The sequence below is a fragment of the Bombina bombina genome, chromosome 3, assembly GCF_027579735.1.
Source record: "Bombina bombina isolate aBomBom1 chromosome 3, aBomBom1.pri, whole genome shotgun sequence".
Taxonomy (NCBI): Eukaryota; Metazoa; Chordata; class Amphibia; order Anura; family Bombinatoridae; genus Bombina; species Bombina bombina.
The window spans coordinates 527,021,010-527,036,242 of record NC_069501.1 but is presented as its reverse complement, the minus strand read 5'-3'; the positions used below and the strand labels follow the sequence as shown (position 1 = coordinate 527,036,242).

Genomic DNA, 15,233 nt, shown 5'->3' with positions numbered 1-15,233 from the left:
TTGCTGTAAGTAGGTCATTGGTAACCTTAACAATTGCTGTCTCTGTGGAGTGATGGGGACGAAATCCAGATTGCAGTGGGTCAAGGAGGGAGTTTGATGTAAGGAAATGGGATAGGCGTGCATATACTAGTTTTTCAAGAAGCTTTGAGGCAAGAGGGAGGAGGGAAATAGGGTGGTAGTTGGATGGGGAGGTAGGATCAAGGGAAGGTTTTTTGAATATAGGTGTGACTAGTGCATGTTTCAGAGATGAGGGAAATATACCGGTGCTGAGGGAGAGGTTGAAAATGTGTGTGAGTATAGGGGTAATGGTAGCAGAGAGGGAGGGGAGTAGCTGTGAGGGGATAGGGTCAAGGGGACAGGTATTGAGGTAAGAGAGCAGTATAAGTGCCAAAACTTCTTCCTCAGTAACAGGGGAGAATGAGCTAAGTTTAAGGTTATGTGGGTTGTGGTTGATTGAGAGCATTTGAGGTGGGTGAGAAAATGGAATTATGTTGAGAGCTGATTGATTTAGTTTCTGATGGAATCGATTTTGTAAATGAAGTGGCTGGCAAAGTCTTGAGCTAACAGAGAAGTTGTATTAGGAGGTGGGGCAGGGCAGAGAAAAGTATTGAAAGTGGAGAACAGATGTTTTGGGTTTGAAGAATAAGGGCAGAATAGTAGGAGTTCAAGATGAATTTGTAATGAAGAAAATCAGCTGAACTCCAAGATTTTCTCCAGTGCCGCTCAGTAATACGGGAACATCTGCTTAGGTACCATGTTAGAGGAGTATGCCAGGGCTGAGGATGAGTGTGTGATTTCCGAGCTATCAGGGGCCAGATTGTCAAGGATGGATGTAAGGGTGAAATTAGAGTGGCAGATAGATTGGTCAGGGCAGGAAAAGGAGGAGAAGGATGAGAGGAGAGGTTCGAGGGAATTAGCAAGATGTTGCTGAACTAATGACATAATGCTTCTGTGAAGTTTGGTGTGAGGTGTAGAAGGAGGGAGAGTAGTAGGGAGGGATGATATGTTTCAAGTAAGGAGATGGTGGTCAGAAAGAGGAAAGGGGGAGTTTGTGAAGTTTGAGAGAGTGCATCGATAGTTAAAGATCAGGTCAAAGGAGTGACCGTCTGTGTGAGTGGGAGAATCAGTCCATTGTGACAAACCGAAAGAGGAAGTGAGTTGCAGAAGTTGTTTTGCAGATGAGGCAGTGGGATTGTCAAGAGGGATGTTGAAGTCACCAAGAATGAGAGCAGGGGTGTCTGAAGAAAGGAAATAAGGTAGCCAGGCAGCCAAGTGATCTAGAAATTGAGTTGAGGAGCCAGGGGCTAGGTATATGACTGAAACACGTATAGAGAGAAGAGAGAATAAGCGAATCATGTGGGTTTCGAATGAGGAAAATGTGAGGGAAGAGATGGGTTGAATTTGTTGAAAGGTGCAACGAGAGGAAAGTAAAATACCTACACCACCTCCTTGTTTATTACCAGACCTAGGAGTGTGGATGTGACAGAGCAGCAGTGGATGCTGTGTCTAGGGGAGAGAGCCAGGTTTCTGTTAGGGCCAGAAGGTTGAGGGAGCGAGAGATAAAGAGGTCATATATAGAAGTGAGCTTGTTGCAAACAGAGCGAGAGTTCCAGAGTGCACAAGTGAAAGGGGTAGTGGCTTTTGATGCAAGAGGAATGTGAGTAAGGTTGGCAGAGTTTTGTTTTCTGAGTCTATGGGGCTGTACACATGTATGTACACTTCTAGGCAGTTGTTGGGAACCAGGATTAGGGGAGATGTCACCAGAAGTTAGTAAAAGCAAGAAGGAGAGTGACATGAGATGAGATACAGATTTGCAGTAATGAGACTGATTTTGAGACGAGGTGCAGGGGGAGAGAGAGTGTTTAGGAATAGGTAAAGTTCATGAATACAAAAGTAAGGTGAGTTTAAGAGAGATGGGCTAATGAACAGTGCAGGTGGAGATGGAGAAGGAGTAATTGAATAAAGTAGTTTGTTATAGAGAAAAGAGGCAGCAAAAAGAAATGTGAATATATTAAGCATTTTTACAAAAGTGGGAACCAATTAATCACATAAGACACAGTATTACAGTAGCAGTTGTATAAGGAAACAATGAGGTACATAAAACATAATATTACAGAAGTACTTGCCTTGTGTTCTTGCCCCTTGCCCAATCCTTGTTGAATTCTTGTATAATTCAATTGTTAATGCCTCACTTATAAAATGTTCACTTTGAAAATGTGAACATATGTTGTTGTAGCAATGCACAGCCCAGTGCAATGCACATCCCAAGCTGATGTTAATATATATATATATATATATATATATATATATATTTATTTATTTATTGGCAGGGAAGTCAGCTGTGTCCACTAAATTACTTGATTGATAAATCAGAGACAAATGAAGGGCCAATTTGAAAGTGAGATTCTGGTCTGGTCAGGGTGAGGTTAGTAAACAGACAATAAAATTTGGAGGAGGTTAAAACTATGGCATAAGACAGCTATACATTTTAAAATAATAGCAAGTATTATTTTATTATTTATGTATTATTTATTATCTTTTTCTGTGTGCTGGATTTGAAAGGGAATTGCTTTGTGGAAAAAAGATTCTGACCCCACTGATTTTCTTAGATGATGGCTGTTGTGAAAATGTAGAGGGTAGTGCGAAGAAAAGTAAGAGGGTTCTGATCCTCTTTTAAAGTGAGTTTCTTGTAAGAAGATTATGGCATTATGTGTGTGTTTAAAATCGATAAAGGCTATGGAACGTTTTGGGGATGTGTTGAAGCATTTTACATTCTGAGTTAAGAACGTTAGGGATGGCGTCTGTGTGTTAGTCATGAGTCAAGAAGGTAAGGTGAGTTATAGGGAGGCGCTTTAGTAGTAGTATGAGTCAGGAAGAGAGTGTGTCCAAGAGCATACAAATAACAATTGCATAAATAGAATATAACAAAACATAACAATAACTGTAATGCAGTACTTGACTGTCTTGAATCTTGAAATGCATTTGCGTCTAATAACTCAAAAGAATTTAACAACATTGTTCAAAACAATAAGGAGGTAACCCTATCCCATATTAGTATAAAAACAATAGTATACTTAAGTCACAAAACATTGGTAAAACAAACTATGCCTATATTAGGGTGAAGAAACAACATTTAGGCAAAGGTGATTCTAGTAAACAAACAGCATTAGTCAAAAATGCAGGACCCCTTTAAGTGACCCGATAAAAGTTTAAGAGTGGGCCAAGTATGTGTCATAGTCTGCTTTCTGTTTCTTGTTCGGCACTGTTTGCCACTTGGCTCTTTGGGTTTTTGCGTAGTCTCTTGATGAAGATTCTGGTGGTTATGATGTGGTAGGTGTAGAATTTGGAGAAGGATCTATGTTCAGATCTGAGTAGAAAGATTCTGCTTCTGAAGGGTCTTTGCAGGTGATTCTCTGGCCCTGACGGATAACTTGAAGGGAGCATGGGAATCCCCATCTGTAGGTGATATTTTTAGAATGTATGTGGGCTGTAATTTCCTTGAATTCTTGCCGTCTTTGTAAGGTTCTGGGTGCATAGTCTGCAGAGATCTGGATTTTTTTAATCTGAAACATTAGTTGCTTGTACTTTCGAAACAGTTGCATTATTTCATCTTTTGGGTGATAATCTTTAAATTTTATAATAACATCTCTCGGGTTTGCCATGCCTACTGGTTTAGGGCGTAGCGCCCTGTGAGCCCTGTCGAATGAGAGCTGGGGGTCAAAAGGAGATCCTTTGATATTGGTAAAAAGATCAATCAGATATTCATTCAAGGAAGTAGTTTGGATTTCCTCTGGAATGCCTCTCACTCTCAAGTATTGTCTCCTCTCCTCTAATTTGTCATGGAGTTGAATCATAGAGGCATCTTGTCCTTTGACAAGTTGGTGTAGCAATGAGATTTCCTCCTCATTGCTTTCCTGCACTTCTTCTAGATATTCTACCTTATTTCAATCTCATTAATATCTTTAGGCAGGGTGGAGATTTCCTCCTTATTACAGCTACGTACTTGGCCTAACAAGGCTTTGAGGTCTTGCTTAGATTGAATAGATTGCAACAATAATTTAGGTATTAAAACTGTGTCTGCCACTTCATTATCATCCATTTTTGATGTCAGTGATGGGGAATTTAAATGAGGGAGGATGAGGGAGTATAGGAGAAGCCACAGCAGGAGGTGTGGCAGGCTCAGCTAAATTGAAGAATGAGTTGAGAATTGATGTTCCTATATATATATAAATAAATTAAAAAACAAAAGTGGAAAAAATTATCATGCCATATTCTTACCTGAACGTATCACCTAGCAACTAGAGACAAACATATTCCTAACAACTTCAGTAATAATAAAATGGAATAATGCAATTCCCTTTAAACTATTATCATATTCATGCACGACTATGCTAAAATTACTACACTAGCTTTGCTGACATAGCAAAAAAATTATTTCTCAGATGATACTTTAGTTTATCAAATACTTTTCAGTTACTAATAATACTGGACCCATAATAGAGAATACCAATACACCCCAAGCCTTAATCCATGCCAATATTAATTGGCATTGTTTTGACTTTGTTTGTGTAAGCTGAACACATTAGTTACCTTCATGCCCCACTGTAACTGGTGTTACAAATATACAGTGCCGCATAGAGTTTTCAATCCTAAACAGGGTGAGATATTGTCCAAACGTTCTATACAAAAAACACTGGAAATCCAGATTGACATTTAGTCCCTAAGGATACAAAGTATCCAAATTAAATATCCACTAGGACTCCCTTTGTATCAAACGCTTGGCCCTGTCACCTCCTATTGTTAAAATTGGGATATGATCTATAATAATGTACTTAAGATCTGAGACCCTATGCTTATTATCCAAGAAATGCCTAGTCACCGGCTGCTCTGATTCACCATTTTTAAAGGCCGTCCGAATGGTAGACTGGTGGTTAGCCATTCTTGTTCTGAGATCATCTTGGGTCTTTCCAACATAAAACCTGCCACACGGACAGTGTAGTAGATAGTTTGTAGTACATTTCACCTGTTGCCTAATGTAGAATTTTTTTATTGGTCCACGGATGTGTGAAAAAATTGCTCTGGTTTAAACCACCACAGGTCGTGCAACCACTACAATGGAAACAACCATTCTTGGTGGTATTTAACCATGTTTTCTGTGTATAGCACTCTTTTTAATCTGGACGCAGCAGTAAATATTTCAAAAAGCGCACTCTTTTAAAACCAACCATAGGAGCTCTCATCTGGTTAAATTATAAAGTTTTTTGTTCAAAGAAGTAAAGCACAGTGGTCTAATATAGTGGTGCAATCTGTTGAGGGTTCCACACAATACCCTCAGAAGTCAACAAAGTCCAAAAAGAACAGCAGCACTCACCAACTCTCAAAATGCCAGGTTTATTGGGATACCAAGGTTTAAAGACAACGTTTCGGACCTCTAGTCCTTAGTCGTGTCAATACACAAAATGCAAATATCACACTTTTTATAGGGGTAGCTATAATTAACCACGTTCCTAACCATAACCCATTCTAGTCATAATCACAACTATATTCAATGTGATAGACAGATGCAATGAAAAACTACACCACCTAGTGGCTGTCTAATACAAAATACATACATATTTAAAAAAGTAACGTTTACAAAAAATACAATAAACCTCAATATAGATACAGAGTACATTTCACAATAGTACCCCAATCAACACTGAAGCAAAATTTGGTTCATAGTTAATATCTATTAGTTATAGAAAGAAATTGTTTATTCATACCCATTAAACTACAGGTCTCTAATGTATTTATCCAAAACACCTCTATTTGCTTTGGGTATAATTCTCTATCTCCTACCTCCTGGTAACAGCTATATGGTCAAAAATCTTTGTGTAGATGACACCTATACAATTTCTTTGTCAATCAAGTCGGCGGGGTACCCCCTAAGTTTAAACTTAAAGCTTCTCTTTCTTTTTCTCGTCTGGGGTGGAAGTACAGCGGAGCTTCTACATTGGCTTAAAGAATTGAATGGGGTTAATCCTCAGGTGCAATTTATAATTTCCCACCACTCTGAACAAATTGACTTTCTTGATCTCAGAATATATAAGGGGAAGACTGGCTTCTCTACTACAATTTTCCAAAAGGATACTGACAGGAATTCGCTGTTAGAGGTGACAAGTTGTCATCCACCCCACTTGAAACGGGCTTTACCCAAGTCACAGTTTAAGAGGGTGGTCCGCAACAATACAGAGGATGAGAAAAAGAAAGAGCAGCTTTTGGCAATACAACTGAGATTTGAAGAAAGGGTTATAGTATGGCCCAGATTCACCAGGCTTTGGCTGAAACCATTAACATGACACAGGAACAGGCATTGACTAAAGTAGAGAGGGAGAAGGACAAGGACATGATGATTTTCACGATCACCTTTACTCCTGAAAGGATGTACTTTCCTAGATCCCTGAAAGAGCACTGGAATATTGTCTCTACTGACAAAACTTTACAATTTAACCAGATGGGAGCTCCTATGGTTGGTTTTAAAAGAGGGTGCTCTTTGAAAGATTTACTGCTGTGTCCAGATTACAAAGAGTGCTATACACAGAAAACATGGTTAAATACCCCCAAGAATGGTTGTTTCCATTGTAGTGGTTGCACGACCTGTGGTGGTTTAATCCAGAGCAATTTGTTGCACATCAGTGGACCAATAACAATTCTAAGGCACTGTGGCTGAGCTCTGTAGCAACATAAGGGTTGCAGGTTCGATTCCCCGCCGAGGTCCACTCAGCCTTTCATCCTTCAGAGGTCGATAAAATGAGTAGCGCCTTGAGACCTTTACGGGTGATTAGCCGCGCTTTACAAGTACCCAATGCATACATACAATAAAAATTCTACATTAGGCATAGGGTGACGTACTACAAAGTACATTGTCTATCTGCTACACTGTCCGTGTGGCAGGTTTTATGTTTGAAAGACCCAAGATGATCTCAGAACAAGAGTGGCTAACTACCGGTCTGTCATTCGCACGGCCATTAAAAATGGCGAATCAGAGCAGCCAAAGGCTAGGCATTTCTTGGATAACAAGCATGGGGTCTCAGATCTTAAGTACATTATGATAGATTATATCCCAATTTTAACAAGAGGGGGTAACAGGGCCATTTGTTTGCTACAAAGGGAATCCTAGAGGATATTTAATTTGGATACCTTGTATCCTAAGGGACTAAATGCCAATCTGGATTTCCAGTATTTTTTTGTAGAGAACATTTGGACACTATCTCACCCGTTATGTTTTGTATAACTCTGAGGACGGGGGAGACCCTGAAAATATTAACTTGATTAAAGTTGTAAAATGGAGAGTGCCTTCCTGATCTTATTCAGTTGTATGCTATTTTTTTAAGTGCACCCTGGTAGCTGCAAATGTTTGCATTGTGTGTGTATATATATATATATAGCAAAAGAAAAAGACAAACACTAGTAAGCTCAGCTCCTAACACTTCTTAAATACACGTGTGCAATGACTCAAATCTGCAAAACAAGAAAAAAGAGTGCTTTACTGTAGAACCATGTCAGGATAGACTCAACACCATCTGGACAAATAAACTGTTCGTTCCGAATAGCACATTGGTCACAGACTCCCCAGGACTCGGCACCTGTAGACTTGTTGTGAAATAATATTGCTCAGCTTCCGATCCTCAGGATATATATGTATGTATACATTTCTATTGTACCAAAAAAACATCAGATATAGGTAGAAATGTTATAAAAAATAAAAGGGATGAAAAACCTATTAAAACCAATGGCAGGAGTAGTTACAATGGGGTAATCTTAATATGTGGATATAATACTAATAATAGGCCTTTGAGGTATGATAGCCTTAGTGAATATTAAGGTAGGTAAACAGCATCAGTTTATAAGTGATCATATAGTGTCATATAAGTGACATTCGTTCCAACTAGCTTGAATGGCAGTGGGGGCCAGATATTTAAGTACTCTTAAATAAAATAAGTGTGTCGTAATGGCTTTACTAAGTATCAATCTTACATAACTTACAGGGTTTTATCCATGAAACCCCAAAAATATAGAGTTGTGTTTTGACACGTGTATAAATACAGGTCCAATAACAGCGTCTGGTGAAGCTAGAATACTCAGGATTGAATCATATTTTAGTACACAGGTCAATTTCACTACTCCCCTGTAGATAATATGACTAATATCAATAGAAACTATTTACACGGATACATATGGTTTAATATGTCAATAGGAGATATATACAATAGATAACTTAACCAAATGATGAATCACATAAGTAGTAACTATTATACATCTATTCAGTGGATATTAATATAACGTTATGTAATACTGGAATGCTCTCAATCTAAAATTTTCAACTCATGTAAAATTAGAACTGATGTTAGATTGTATAAGGGGTATTAACGTCAGGAGATTGACCAACCAAGCATAAGGTATATACACATCTATACGGCCACTCTGGCGATATGTCTGCATACATGAATTACCCATACCCTACATTTAGAGATATATTATAATTAATATGGTAGATACTATAAACTATCAATTTATATTTATTCACTATATACAATTTATATCACGAGATTACAAGAGTCTAATTGATAGAAAAAGTACTCATATGATATCATACTAACTAGTCCACAGAAAACGGATACTTTGAATAATAATTGTAATTAGATATCATATATATCTAACTCAGATACAATTCCCCCTTAACAGTAGGAGTGGAACACTTTTCCCACCTTAAAGGAAATTTCCAGTGTAAGTCCGTTTATCCAATACGGAGATGACTTCTCGAATGATGGACAGCCCTGTCCCCCTATCAGATCTATACAGAGGTGGTACTTCTAGTCTTTACCGGGTTTATATTTCCCAAATATGGGCGGCTTGCCGCCTTTGATAAAGACCAGTCGGGCGAAACGCATTAGGAGTTCACAAAGAGCATATGGGAGCTCTTTTTTAAAGGACAGGAGTAGTTGTCATTATAGCATTACATTTATTATATAATTGATCCAATACCAATTTGCTCAGATTGTATTTATTCACTTGAGCTGGGTAGCGTCCCCAACTATCAGAGTTAAGTTTGCTAAGAGATTTATGACTCATAACAGTCTTGCAGTACTAAACTGAGCAGCATGACACTCTGAATCTTAGTATAATTTTACATCACGCTGAATAGTTACTTAGTATTACAATTTATTTAATGAGCAGTATCCATCCTGGAAAACGTACTACGAATATACAGTTAACCATGACTGCACTACGGGACTTATAATACTTACTAACTAGCAATTTAGACTTGTGTGAATTATATATCCTACGACATTGATAATAGCTATGTGTGGCAAAGATACTTTGTTGCAACAAATATAACTGTATTAAAATCTAGCCTTATTACAATCGGCTTTCACTGTAGCTTATTATACAGACGATACACAGTATATTATGCCCGCCCTACGTGACCTATGAATCCCATGAATTAGTAGTGTATACAATATTACTATGGAGATCTGTTTGAAACTGATATCCTGACGACATCAATAATAGTAGTTTGGAGTTAAGAGACTAAGGTGCAACAATATAACTGTAACAAATCCTAGCCCTTTTGCAAACGGCTTTTACCGTGGCATACTATACAAACCCTCAGGATGGCTACTCAAGATTAAGTAAAGCTGCCCACACTTTTTGATGTGTAAATCGCAAGCCAGATAGTCTAATGACTAATGACCCACGGAAAGGATATTGCATTACAATGACTACATACGCTTAACTGCTAGAGGAATTATTTATAAGGTGGATACCACTGCATATTTATCTGATGCTAGCAAATAACAATAGCAACTCTCAACTCTGCAGTATTCAGGTTCCATTAAGACAATTTTATTGAAATGATATTCAGACTTATGTGTTAAAGCATTACACTTTATATTGAGGGTTCCATACAGGTAGCCCTGACCTTTATTAAAAAAATAACTCAAAGATATATATCAATGAGTCTCATTATCTTAATAATTATGATTTTTTCATAGTCTTTGATTTAAGACATTAAATACTACAGTAATTGCTATTGGAGTGGATATTTACCACTCATGTACATAAATCTACATAAATAGTAGCAGTAATCCATAAAAACATATAAGTCCTATTTAAACACTATCTACAGGGTAGTAGTGAACTTAACCTTTGTACTAAAATATGATTCAATCCTGAGTATTCTGGCTTCACAAGACGCTGTTATTGGACCTGTATTTAGACACACGTGTCAAAACACAACACTATATTTTTTGGGTTTAATGGATAAAAGCCTGTAAACTATGTAAGATTGATACTTAGTAAAGCCATTACGTCACACTTATTTTATTTAAAAGTACTTAAATATCTATCCCCCACTGCCATTCAAGCTAGTTGGAACGAATGTCACTTATATGACACTATATGATCACTTATAAACTGATGCTGTTTACCTACCTTAATATTGACTAAGGCTATCATACCTCAAAGGCCTATTATTAGTATTATATCCACATATTAAGGTTATCCCATTGTAACTACTCCTGCCATTGGTTTTAATATGTTTTTCATCCCTTCTTTTATATAACAATATTAAAAGTTATGTTTTAATTTAGTTGCTAACACATCCGCCTTGTAGTCAGGACTGCGAGTGCTAGAATCGCATTATTTAGTGGGAATCTCCCTTGTATTCCTACAATTTGCATTGAAATAATTTAACTGTGCGAAGCACCCCTCCCTATCATATTACATCAGGAAATAATAGGCAATCTATTTGATCACTGTAATTATATTAGGGAGCCTGTCTGCTAGTGGTGCATTCGCTCTATCCACTCTAATCATCATAGGTAGAAATGTGTATTTATGAATAAATAGAACAATAAATAGAACATTCTGCTATGTGCAGAACATCGGAATGTTAAATATTCATATTTTCATGTCGGGTTTGCTCACACTATTTTTGCTCCATTGACTACTATGGGGGAATACATGAATGGCACATGATATTCTAACTTCGGCTTTGTGAGCGTGTCGAGTTAGCTTACTTTCAACTCATAATACGAGCGCAACCAGACACGCACAAAAAGCTTACTTCTAGCGCAGTTAACATTCGAGCGGGAGCGTTAAATAGTGCTCCACTTGTAATCTGGCCCACACTATTTAAAAATAAAATAAAAAGTGAAGTTAAAATAAAATTTGTAGTTGATTTAGCAAGTGTTGGAAAAGCTAAAATATGAAATGCTATACTGAAAGGTGACAAAAGGCCTTGCTGGATGCAGGTTTGTTTGAAAAGTGTTTTTCATTCATGTGCAACATGAGTAAGTACATAAAATGTGTGTCATATTTCAACCGCTTCAGCCCTGATTTTGCCGTCTCTGCTCTGGGCTACCTATTTGCTGCTGTACCTGTGCTACCTCGTTCTTTCTAACCGGTACATTTAATTCTATGATTTTTCTCTATCTTTTCACTTGACACCGGGATAACAAGACTACTGGCCAGGATTGGTCTGATAAAGAAATATCCCATGAACATTACAATGTGTAGTGAGAAACATGACCTAGCCATCTTTGGACCCATCAAAATCCATCAGAAGTTATTTTTAAAAAACATTGTATACAATTTCTGGTGAAGTTTGGTTTAACCACTAGAGTGTGAAGGATCACACATGGTTGTCCTCCACACTAAGCCCTAAGTGCGAAGTAACATGATTTGACTTCCTTGTGGAGGTCCCCCCTTCTGAATTGAATTCTATAAACACCCTTAATGCAGCTGGGAAAGGAGTCTGGAGTCAATCCCCAGGTGAAGGCAGAACTCCCCATGATGTAAACACATGTGGGTGTGGTAACATCACAAGGAACAAGGAAAGCCATTATCAGTGGTATTTTTCACTAAATACTATTTTATAGTTAAACTCTTAAAACCGGATTACACATAAAAGACTACTATATAATAAAAACACAACTGAAGAGTTCGTCCATTTTTGCATTTAGGAATGCAATCTGGATGAGATTAACATATACACATATATTTACAACAAACCAGTCCATTTACCCACAGCTGGTAATAGCTACCTAAACAACCCACACAGTTATCTAACTGGATATATTAGCTCAAGAGAATGTATCTCATTAAAGCACAATATTAAGTATATTAAGTATATTATTCCAAGCCAGTATCAGCAGTTGAAGTATCTGCTACAAAATGCAAAAAGAGAAGATGTTTGTGTATTTCATTAGCCAGCAGGTCAGAACATCAGCTGTTTTAAGTATCATGGTGAGAAGTCAGGTGTGCTGTATCCTAGAGCTGACTCAGTATTGAAACTAATGACCGGGCTCTATCTAGTTAGTGGAATTAGTTATTAGGGAGTCAATCTGGCATATGCGGCACCCTCTACAGGGGGCAGATTATACAAAACCAGTCACACCTTTTTACGATATTAGCTGGGAAATGTTGGGAGGTATGAATCATTGTCTAGTTGTCTTTAAAGTAAGCTAAATTTATATTTGGATTATCCTCTACCATAAATGAGTTAAAATTAATTAAACAGTATGATCATTGTAACTAAACAGCATACAGTTTTTGTTTTTATCATATAATTATTGCAGCTCAGCATGATGTCTTACACTAAAATGTCACTTTCAAGCCAAAAATGTAACCTTTACAACAGTTAAACTCAAATGCAAAATGTAATATGTTCCTCAGTAACTGACAAGCCTAGTAGAATTATCTTACCTTGAAAAAACCAGGTGAGGGTAGTTTTGGGAGTTCTCTTTTCACCTAAAGTAGCCAGGCCCTGTTGTTGCAATGTATGGATCAGTGTATGAAACATGGGAGGTTGGCTAGTTAGATAAGTAGATGCCTTTTTGGTAAAGCCTTCTTTTTAAAACTATAGGTCAACAGTAATAGTAAAATTTTCCCCTGAAGGTCGAATTGTAGCATAAATGTTGCTAATACAATCATGATTTTGCTCAACTTGTAATAGGCAGAGCTTATTTCACATCTACATATTTTTTCCTCTAGTAGAGAATATATATATATTTTTAAGAAAAGTTTACCTATAGATAATATTGCATAAAGGCAGTCTATGGTTGAAAATAGTAAATCACATGCTGTGTGATACAAAAGAGAAAAATAAATAGACATTCTGAGTGTAAATATGTCCTGCAGGGCTAAGGCAGGGCTACCATAATTCTTCTAAGAAATATGTCTATGCATACCTGTATTGCTTAATATTTTGGATTGTACATAATGCATGTGGGAGTGTAGGATGCTGTATGTTATGTCCATAATCACTACAGCCACTGCTTCAGATTCCTTCATGAAACCCTTTGGGCACATTGCACACCCTACAATTCTACTATAAAAGGAAACCGTTGCAGATGATGCTAATACTTCAGTCCAGTTTCATCTGAGGAGATTATCATCTTGTGTGGGGGACCATATACTAGAAACAACCAGATATGAAACTTATTTTAGTTTTTTTTTGTGTCACTCTACTCAAATACGCAGGTAAGGTCATAGTTTTTATATACAGTATATATAGCTCATTTAAATGCAATCAGCAGTAGCAATTTTTTGACCAGATCTACTTTTCCACAGTAGCTAGTGATGTTCACCAAATTATGTGTCTATTTTAATCAGACACTATTAAAATGAATATGTTCTGGAGACCGTAAGACAGAAAATGCAGTATATAACTAATATGGTAGCCAATGAATTACATTTATTTGGATGAAAGAAGTGATGATTAACTTAACACAGATGATTTTAAAATTGTAAACATATTATTGTTTCTTTAAGGATTGTTTTTCTATTGAGTTTTTCTCTAGATAAATAAAACAATGTAACATGGTTTAAGAATGATAGTTATATAGATTATTATTAGGTTTTCCAATGTATTTTGTGAAGCAGTTTTAAGAATGATAATGTTTAAGATTTAATAGTGTAAAGAGAACATTAGTTAAAACACAAACTCATATTTCATTAACATCAAGGTTATTTTAACCCTCTTAACAACCACAATGCTGTTTTCGTGGGTATAAAAGCGCAGGTCCCACAGCAAACCGGGTGACACACTATTATATCCTTCCTGCTGGCCACCAGAAATAGCGCCACCTCGATGCTGGCGACCGGGCTATTAAAAACTCAATCCCCATAGAGATATTTCAAGCTGATATACTTTTATGAGATAGATGTCCTAATGATAAAAATAAAGGCTCAATCCATCTAGGTGCACAAAATAGGTAACTAGAATGAGCAGGCCATTTTAAAACCAGGACCACATTATTTTACCCACTGAAAATTATATAAAGTTAAGTTTAAGGAGAAATATTGATTTCTGGTCTGGGGTTCCTTGGAGTAAAATAGATAACTGCCAAATTAATATAATGACCAATCTGGTTTTATGGAAACAATGATGCTGTCAGTAAGGCATTGAATATATCAGCTGATCAGCTGCAAGAGTTTGTCTGAACTGCGCATGACGGCTTCAGACAAACTCTTGTCTTTTATAATATAGGATGTTACATTTTAATAGGGCTCTCAAAAAACAAGAAAAGATTAATTACTTTGTAGAAACAGATAAAATGGAGGCTGGTCAAAATGGTTGTGTCAGCAGATGATATACTGCAAATATACTTCAACAGTCAGTTTTTATATTTAACAAACATCATTGGATAGTTTCTATATCCATAGAACCTTTAACCACTTAGAAGCCATTTTGTCTTATTTACAAATAAATAAAGCTTGATACATTTGTACACAAATTTAGTTTTATATGCACATGCGGTGCCACACTTCATTGGATTTTACTTTTTCTGTGCATCAAAAAAATAGTGATATTCATCTATTATAAAAGTGTATTTGAACTTCATTCCTTAGCGGGACATCGAAATTAAAGTTTGACGATTCAGATATAAAGTACAAATTTTTCCAATCTACTTTTATTACCAAATCTACTCGTTTTTTTAAATACTTTGTTGAAACATAGTTCCTTTCCAAGAAAGCATTGTAGGAAGCCTCGAGAGCATAGATGTGTCTTGAGCACTATGACTGCAGCATCTGCAACATTGTTATACATATAGAGCTCAAGAGATGTGCACACTCCTGAGCCTCATGGAAAGGAGTTCAAAAGAGAAGAAAGATTAATAAGAGAATGAGGAAAACTTCATAAAAGAAGTAAACTGACTTTTTTGTTTTACATTGTCTACTACTATATC

At 36.8% G+C, this 15,233-nt stretch overlaps 1 protein-coding gene across 1 annotated transcript in view; it reads left to right on the top strand.

Annotated features, from left to right (window-relative positions):
• The first annotated feature begins 13,381 nt into the window (after positions 1–13,381).
• LOC128653577 (pancreatic secretory granule membrane major glycoprotein GP2-like) overlaps positions 13,382–15,233 on the top strand; it is a 34,129-nt gene continuing 32,277 nt past the window's right edge. Inside the window, exon 1 of the mRNA XM_053706959.1 lies at positions 13,382–13,524. Coding sequence (XP_053562934.1) covers positions 13,476–13,524 — 49 coding nt within the window. The 5' untranslated portion in view covers positions 13,382–13,475. The remainder of the gene's footprint in view (positions 13,525–15,233) is intronic.